We start from the raw sequence: 9,092 nt of genomic DNA, 5'->3' as shown, positions 1-9,092 counted from the left end.
GGCCGCCCGAGTCCACAGGGAAGAAGCATGTGTGGCAGACAACTCCACTCATCCTGAAGCTTGCTGCCACTCCCCCTGGTGGTGTCCTTCCTGGGGGCGGACCATCGGCTCCTGTGTGTGGCTCCGGAACCTTCTGTGCTTGAAGAAGTGAAGGATCAAGTGGGCACAGACACCAGCTGGGTCCATCGGCCCCTAGGAGGGCCAGGCCGGGTGCAAGGGAGCAGGGCAACATGGGTGCAGCTCGGGGGCCGGCAGGAGAGCCCTGGGCTGGCAGGCGGGGCACAGGGGGCCCCTCAGCTGCCCCAGCCCCGGACTCCAGGCTCCCAGACAGCTGCAGCCCCCCACCCCCACCCCAGCAGTACTCTGGGGCCCCAGCTGTGGACAGCGGGCCGAGGAAGGGCAGCCACTGGTCACGGCCAGACTGGCGTGGCTCCTCACCCTCACATCCTCCCCCGCGGCCGTAAGGTGGACCGACACCTGCCGATTTGCCGGGGTCACCCTGGGTGAGCCCTGTCCCTCCAGGCCTCACCCCTGACAGCCTTCACTCCGTGCCCACCTCCCAGACCATCTCCACCTCGGGGTCCACTTCAGCCTTTGCTTCCTCACCTCTCGGCCCCCAGACAGCCACATGGAGCCATGACCTCCCGCAGGGCACCCGCCTCGCACCCACATGGCCTCAGCCCAGAGTCAGGCTCCCGGGGGTCGCACAGGCCAGGCCACATACACCTGGCCCCACCACAGCCAGACCACAGACCAGACATGACGTGGAGGCGAGCAGCCGCCACTGGTGGGACAGGAAGTGGGCAAGTGACCCCATCTGTGGGCCAGACACAGTCATGCAATCCCTCCCAGCCCACCCCTCACACCTCGGCCCGCCTAGAGAGGCAAATACCCCAGAGCAGGGCAGGGGGCTACTGAGATCACACAGCCATCAGGCCAGCCTACAGGAGGCCATGGCCTCCATGCTCACTCCAGGCCCCTGGGGAGGCAGGCCGATGGACATGCAGCACTGGGCCACCGGGCAAAGGGAGGCCTGGCCTCTCAGATGTAATGGACCCTCAGGCAGCCTCGAGCAGGTGGGTCCAAATGTGGGTCAGACCTTATCTCCTCAGTCAGACCATCTTGAACCCTGCTGGGCCCAAGAGGATGGAGAATAGGCATCAACACAGAGCAGAGGAAGAAAGGAAGATTGCCTGGAGGCCATAGATATCACAGGGCAGAAAACCAGAATACGCACAATTAAGGCTACTGTGGGCTACGCTAGATTGGGCTGGCCTGGGCTGAGCTGAAGTGGACAAGCCGGGCTGGGCTGAACTAGGCTCAACTGGGCTGAGCTGGGCTGGGCTGGGCTGAACTGGGCTGAGCTGGGCTGGTCTCAATTGGGCTGAGCTGGGCTGGTCTCAAATGGGCTGAGCTGAGCTGGGCTCAACTGGGCTGAGCTGAGCTGAACTCGGCTGAGCTGGGCTGGGCTGAGCTGGGCTCAACTGGGCTGAGCTGGGCTGAGCTGGGCTGGGCTCAACTGGGCTCAATTGGGCTGAGCTGAGCTGGGCTCAACTGGGCTGAGCTGGGCTGGGCTGAACAGGGCTGAGCTGGGCTGGACTGAACTAGGCTGAGCTGGGCTGGGCTGAACTGGGCTGAGCTGACCTGAGCTGGGCTGAGCTGACCTGAGCTGACCTGAGCTGGGCTGAGCTGAACTGGGCTGAGCTGGGCTGCCTGGACTGAGCTGGGTTGAGCTAAACTGGGCTGAGCTGGGCTGAACTGGGCCGAGCTGGGCTGGCTAAGCTGAACTGGCCTGAGCTGGGCTAAGCTGGGCTGAGCTGGGCTGAGCTGGGCTGAACTGGGCTGAGCTGGGCTGAACTGGGCTGAGCTATCTGAGCTGAGCTGAGCTGAGCTGGGCTGAGCTGAATTGGGCTGAACTGGGCTGAGCTGAACTGGGCTGAGCTGGGCTGAGCTGGGCTGTACTGGGCTGAGCCAGACTGAACTGAGCTCTACTGGGCTGAGCTGAGCTGAGCTGAGCTGGACTGAACTGGGCTGGGCTGGACTAAGCTGAACTGGGCTGAGGTGGGTTAACTGGACTGAGCTGGGCTGAGCTGACCTGAGCTGGGCTTAGCTGATCTGAGCTGAGCTGGGCTAGGCTGAGCTGAACTGGGATAAGCTGGGCTGAGCTGTGCTGAGCTGAGTTGGACTGAACTGGGCTGAGTTGTGCTGAGCTGGACTGAGCTGGGCTGAGCTGAGCTGAGCTGATTTGAGCTGAGCTGGACTAAGCTGGGCTGAGCTGAGCTGGGCCGAGCTGGGCTGAGCTGAACTGACCTGAGCTGGGCTGAGCTTAACTGGGCTGAGCTGGGCTGAATTGGGGTGAGCTGGACTGAGCTGGGCTCAACTGGGATGAGCTGAGCTGGGCTGAACTAGGCTGAGCTAATCTGAGCTGAGCTGGACTGAGCTGGGCTGAGCTGAGCTGGGCTAGGCTGAGCTAAACTGGGATAAGCTGGGCTGAGTTGGGCTGAGCTGGACTGAGCTGGGCTGAGCTGGGCTCAACTGGGATGAGCTGGGCTGGGCTGAACTGGGCTGGGCTGAGCTGATCTGAGCTAAGCTGAGCTGGGCTGGGCTAAGGTGGACTGAGTTGGGTTGAGCTGAGCTGGGCTGAGTGGGCTGAACTGGGCTGATCTGAGCTGAGTTGGGATGGGCTGGGATCACCTGGGCTTAACTGGGCTCAACTGGGCTGAGCTGAGGTGGACTACCTGGGCTGGGCTGGGCTGAGCTGGACTGAGCTGGGCTAAGCTGGACTGAGCTGGATTGAGCTGAGCAGAGCTGGGCTGAGCCAGGCTTAGGCTGGGCTTAGCTGGGCTGAACTGGACTGAGCTGGACTGAGCTGGGCTGAGCTGAGCTGGGCTGGGCTGAGCTGAGCTGAGCTGGGCTGAGCTAGACTGAGCTGGACTGAGCTGGGCTGAGCTGGGCTGAACTGGGCTGAGCTAGGCTGAGCTGAGCTGGATTGGGCTGAGCTGAGCTGAGCTGAAATGGACTGAACTGGGCTGAGCTGGGCTGGGCTGAGCCGGGCTGAGCTGGGCTGAGCTGGGCTGAAATGGGCTGAGCTGAGCTGGGCTCAAGTGGGCTCAAATGGGCTGAGCTGAGCTGAGCTGGGCTGGGCTGGGCTGGGCTGCGCTGAGCTGGGCTGAGCTGGGCTGGGCTGAGCTGGGCTGAAATGGGCTGAGCTGGGCTGAGCTGGACTAGGCTGGGCTGAACTGGGCTGAACTGTGCTGAGCTCAGCTGAGCTGGGCTGAGCTGGGCTAGCTGTCTGAGCTGGACTGAGCTGGGCTCAACTGGGCTGAGCTGAGATGAGCTGGGATCAATTGGGCTCAACTGGGCTGAACTGAGCTGTGCTGAGGTGAACTACCTGGGCTGGGCTGAGCTGGGCTAGGATGAGCTGAACTGGACTGGGTTGATTTAAGCTGAGCTGAGCTGAGCTGGGCTGAGCTAGACTGAACTGGGCTGGGATGAACCAGGCTGAGCTAGGCTGAACTGGCCTAGGCTGGGCTGAACTGAGCTGGGCTGGGCTAACCTGGGCTGAACTGGGTTGAGCTGGGCTGAACTAGGCTGAACTGGGCTCAGCTGGGCTGGGCTAGGCTGCACTGGGCTGAACTGGGCTCAGCTGGGCTGGGCTGGGCTGAACTAGGCTACACTGGGCTGAACTCAGCTCAGCTGGGCTGGGCTGGGCTGAGCTGAAATAGGCTAAACTGGGCTCAGGTGGGCTCAGCTGGGCTGAACTGGGATGAACTGGGCTCAGCTGGGCTCAGCTGGGCTCAACTGGGCTGGGCTGGGTTGAGCTGGGCTGAACTAGGCTGAACTGGGCTCAGCTGGGCTGGGCTGGGCTGCCCTGGGCTGAACTGGGCTCAGCTGGGCTGGGCTGGGCTGAACTAGGCTACACTGGGCTGAACTCAGCTCAGCTGGGCTGGGCTGGGCTGAGCTGAAATAGGCTAAACTGGGCTCAACTGGGCTCAAGGGGGCTCAGCTGGGCTCAACTGGGATGAGCTGGGCTCAGCTGGGCTCAGCTGGGCTCAACTGGGCTGGGCTGGGCTCAGCTGGGCTGGGCTAGGCTGCACTGGGCTGAACTGGGCTCAGCTGGGCTGGGCTAGGCTGCACTGGGCTGAACTGGGCTCAGCTGGGCTGGGCTGGGCTGAACTAGGCTACACTGGGCTGAACTCAGCTCAGCTGGGCTGGGCTGAGCTGAAATAGGCTAAACTGGGCTCAGGTGGGCTCAGCTGGGCTGAACTGGGATGAACTGGGCTCAGCTGGGCTCAGCTGGGCTCAACTGGGCTGGGCTGGGTTGAGCTGGGCTGAACTAGGCTGAACTGGGCTCAGCTGGGCTGGGCTGGGCTGCCCTGGGCTGAACTGGGCTCAGCTGGGCTGGGCTGGGCTGAACTAGGCTACACTGGGCTGAACTCAGCTCAGCTGGGCTGGGCTGGGCTGAGCTGAAATAGGCTAAACTGGGCTCAACTGGGCTCAAGGGGGCTCAGCTGGGCTCAACTGGGATGAGCTGGGCTCAGCTGGGCTCAGCTGGGCTCAACTGGGCTGGGCTGGGCTCAGCTGGGCTCAACTGGGCTGAACTGGGCTCAGCTGGGCTGGGCTAGGCTGCACTGGGCTGAACTGGGCTCAGCTGGGCTGGGCTAGGCTGCACTGGGCTGAACTGGGCTCAGCTGGGCTGGGCTGGGCTGAACTAGGCTACACTGGGCTGAACTCAGCTCAGCTGGGCTGGGCTGGGCTGAGCTGAAATAGGCTAAACTGGGCCCAACTGGGCTCAGCTGGGCTCAGCTGGGCTGAACTGGGATGAGCTGGGCTCAGCTGGGCTCAGCTGGGCTCAACTGGGCTTGGCTGGGCTGAGCTGGGCTGGGCTGGGCTGAGCTGAGCTGAAATTTGTTGAGCTGGGCTGAAATTGGCTGAGCTGGGCTGTACTGGGCTAGTGACTGAGGTGAATGGGAAGGGGTGGGCTGGGTTTGTATCACCCCCCAGAGATCTAGTCTCCAGCCAGGCTAGTCCCTGTATTCTAAGGGGTACATGGGGGCATGCTTCTTAGGTTGTACCCATGATGCTTTCTGTCCCTTCACCAGTTCCCTGAAGGGAATTGGTCCTGTACATGTGGGTAGACCACACTCTGTGTTTCTGCCTTTTCCAGTAGGGACATCCTCCAACCGAGTTGGAATTGGGCCTCTTACCTCCAAAGCCCCGTAGACCAGAGATCAACTGTCACTACTAGGGAGACTGGGGGTGGGATTAGTGAGGGGTGAGTGGTTTGACTGGGAACCTAACTGGGAAGTGGGAAGGGGGTCCCAGGAGGAGCGAGTGTGTCTGCACCCATTGCACAGATGGGAAACGGAGGCCCCAGCAGCTCCTGCAGACTCAGCCAGTGAGTGGGAAAGCCATGTTCAGTAACCACAAATCCAGAGGCCTTCCCTGAGGAATGTGTCCAGGCGGTCGTGCTAGAACCCTGAGGACCGTGTTCCGAGACAGTGCAGCTGGGCTCAGGCATCTGGTTCCGACCCCAGGTCCTTGGCATGTGAGCTGAGAGCCTTGGGGCAGTCACTCGCCGTCTCTGTGCAAGCTTCCTCCAGTGCACAGGAGAGACAGGCTTCGTGCTGGGATTGTGAGGCTGCATCAGGGGTCCAGGGTGCTGCCCACTGCCTCACAGAGTGTCCTGTGTTGCAGAGGCCAAAGCCAGCCCCAGTGTCTTCCCGCTAAGCCTCAGCAGCACTGACGAAGCCGGGCACGTGGTCATCGCCTGCCTGGTCCAGGGCTTCTTCCCGCCAGAGCCCGTGAATGTGACCTGGAGCCCCAGCAAGGAGGGCGCGTCCGTCAGGAACTTCCCCCCAGTGAAGGGCGCTGCTGGGAGCCTGTATACCATGAGCAGCCAGCTGACCCTGCCGGCCAACCAGTGCCCTGACCGCTCGTCCCTGGAATGCCAAGTGCAGCACGCCTCCAACCCCAGCAAGCCTGTGTCTGTGCCATGCAAAGGTCAGAGGGCAGGCTGGGGGCTGGGGGTGGGGCCCCACATTCTTCTCTGACCAGCCACCTGGAATCGTGCCCCCGAGGGCACACCACTGGGACGAGAGCGGGCTGCCGAGACGGGGCCCCCATGGAGGGGCTGGGGGTGGGGAGGGCAGGGGGCCGAGGGCACGCTGACCTGCTGCAGTCTCTGTCTCAGTTCCAGTTGTGGATAAATGCCCTTGTAAGTGTCCCTCGTGTGACGAGCCCCGCCTGTCACTGCACCAGCCCGCCCTCGGGGACCTGCTTCTGGGCTCCAATGCCAGCCTCACGTGCACGCTGAGCGGCCTGAAAGACCCCAAGGGTGCCTCCTTCACCTGGCAGCCCTCCGGGGGCAAGGACGCCACCCAGAAGAGCCCTGAGCGTGACCCCTGCGGCTGCTACAGCGTGTCCAGTGTGCTGCCAGGCTGTGCGGAGCCGTGGAACCGTGGGGAGACCTTCTCCTGCACGGCCACCCACCCCGAGTCCAAGAGCCCGATGACCGTCACCATCAAAAAAGTCCTAGGTGGGCACAGACCCTGCCCGGGAGGCGCGGCAACCCCCGAGCCCGCCTCCTCTCGCCCACCCACAGTCTACGGAGGGAAACTGAGGCCAGGGGTGCCCAGGGCAGAGGGGCCCCTCCCCCCCGCCAGCCCAGACCCCTGACCTGGCTCTCTGCCCCCCAGGAAACACTTTCCGGCCCCAGGTCCACCTGCTGCCGCCGCCGTCGGAGGAGCTGGCCCTCAACGAGCTGGTGTCGCTGACCTGCTTTGTGAGGGGCTTCAGTCCCAAGGACGTGCTGATCCGCTGGCTGCAGGGGACCCAGGAGCTGCCCCCGGAGAAGTACATGACCTGGGAGCCCCTGAAGGAGCCCGGCCAGAGCGTCCCCACCTTCTCCGTGACCAGTGTGCTGAGGGTAGACGCCGAGGCCTGGAAGCAGGGGGACAAGTTCTCCTGCATGGTGGGCCACGAGGCCCTGCCCCTATCCTTCACCCAGAAGACTATCGACCGCCTGGCGGGTAAACCCACCCACGTCAACGTGTCTGTGGTCATGGCAGAGGTGGACGGCGTCTGCTACTGAAACGCTCACCCGCCCCTCCCTGAATAAACTCCATGCTCCCCTGGAGCGCCCCGTGCTTCCATGAGGCCGCTGTCTGTCCATATTCGGGGTCTGTGGCACACGGAGGCAGGGAGGGCCCCAGGGGGGAAGGGCAACTGCTTTCCTGACCCTTTTGGGCTTCACTTGCCTGGGTCAGCCTGGCACCTCCACGTGCCCTCACACCCGTGGACTCGTGTGTGTGTGTGTGTGTGTGTGTGTGTGTGTGTGTGTGTGAACATCAGTGTGAGCGCATGGTCCATGGCGGGCAAGCTGGGAGCAAGACCCGGGGCTGACAGCCAGCAGGTCCTGAGAGCAGGGGCCCCAGCAAGCCCTCCATGGGCAGTGATGTGCTTGCCTGTATCTCAGAGGGAGGCAGGGGAGCAGGGCCACTGAAGAGGCTGGTGTCCCTGTCAGGAGTCGTGGCAGGAACGGGGGGAGGGCAGGATTCCAGGGGGGCCCACACCACCCTCGGCGAGTGCAATGCACACAATTGCAGGACAGCCCCACAGGTGCACCCGACAAGGAGGTCACCCCGCTCCAAACTGCTCTGCACACAGCACACCCACACACACACACACAGTCTCCCCACGCTCGCAGTCACACGCCCTCCAGGTGCAGGGAGTCCCCCGCCTGGCCCCAGCCCCAGCAAGATTCCCCACACCCTTCCCTGCATGCCCCACTGGGCACAGCTCAGGGCCCAATTCCACAGACCCTGCCCAGGCAGCCCCTGCCCCTGCCTGACCCCCAGACTCAAGTCTCCCACCCCTTCCTGAGCCCAAGGATGGTCCGAACCACAGATGGGGCGGCAGGCTGGGGAGGGGTCAGTAGAGACAGCCCCCACCCAGGGCCCCTCTGCAGCTTCTGCCGGAGGCTTCTGGCAGAAAGGGAGGTTTGGGGAGATGGAGCATAGAAGCAGAACCATGGCCACGGTGGGACGGCTGGTGGTACGGTTCCCACAAGGGGGCAGCGGGGCCCCTGCTCTTGCCTCAGATACCTTCTGGGCTTCCCCAGGGGACCTGGCCTTCTGGCTTCCTCCCTCTGCTCTCAGGACCAAAGTGAGGTGGGGACCCCTACCCACATGGTCATTGCTCCCCTCTCAAGGGTCCAGTCACCAAAGGGCAATAGAGGGAGCAACAGGTTAATTGGGGGGAGTGCTGCCATACAGGAAACACTCCAGCCACCAAGAGAGCCAGTACCTGGCCCATAGAAAGAGTATTCTAGAGAGGTGTGGAGGGGAGGAAGGGTCGGTAGATGGGCAGAGCTGCAGAGGGACAGATCATAGGACATGTACTGGATGGAAGTATGGACAGATGGACGGATGGATGGGGGAAGGAGGGAGGGATGGATGGATGGATGGATGGATGGATGGATGGATGGATGGATGGGTGGATGGATGGATGGATGGACAGACGGGTGGATGGGTGAGTGGATGGATGGATGGATGGATGGGTGGATGGATGGAAGGATGGACAGATGGGTGGATGGATGGAGGGAAGGAGGGAGGGAGGGAGGGATGGATGGATGGATGGACAGACGGGTGGATGGTGAGTGGATGGATGGATGGATGGATGGATGGATGGATGGATGGATGGACAGACGGGTGGATGGATGGATGGATGGATGGATGGATGGATGGATGGATGGGTGGATGGATGGAAGGATGGACAGATGGGTGGATGGATGGAGGGAAGGAGGGAGGGAGGGAGGGAGGGATGGATGGATGGATGGATGGATGGATGGATGGATGGATGGACAGACAGGTGGATGGGTGAGTGGATGGATGGATGGATGGATGGATGGATGGATGGATGGATGGATGGATGGAAGGATGGATGGACAGACGGGTGGTTGGGTGAGTGGATGGATGCATGGATGGATGGATGGATGGATGGACTGGGGGATAGATGGATGGATGGGCGGATGGATGGATGGATGGATGGATGGATGGATGGATGGATGGATGGATGGATGGACGGACAGG

General features: G+C 62.5%; 1 gene segment (V, D, J or C); it reads left to right on the top strand.

Annotated features, from left to right (window-relative positions):
• The first annotated feature begins 759 nt into the window (after positions 1-759).
• Positions 760-7,129, top strand: LOC123841756 (Ig alpha-1 chain C region-like). The segment is given in 4 exon segments: positions 760-787; positions 5,698-6,003; positions 6,194-6,538; positions 6,699-7,129. Coding segments are annotated over 4 exon segments (1,074 nt in total).
• Positions 7,130-9,092: the final 1,963 nt, after the last annotated feature.

This window comes from Mirounga angustirostris, unplaced genomic scaffold (assembly GCF_029215605.1).
Source record: "Mirounga angustirostris isolate CCGP_5_RB_7025 unplaced genomic scaffold, mMirAng1.0.hap1 SCAF_9, whole genome shotgun sequence".
NCBI lineage: Eukaryota > Metazoa > Chordata > Mammalia > Carnivora > Phocidae > Mirounga > Mirounga angustirostris.
The sequence above is the reverse complement of the archived record's forward strand: the minus strand, read 5'-3'. Positions and strand labels throughout refer to the sequence as shown.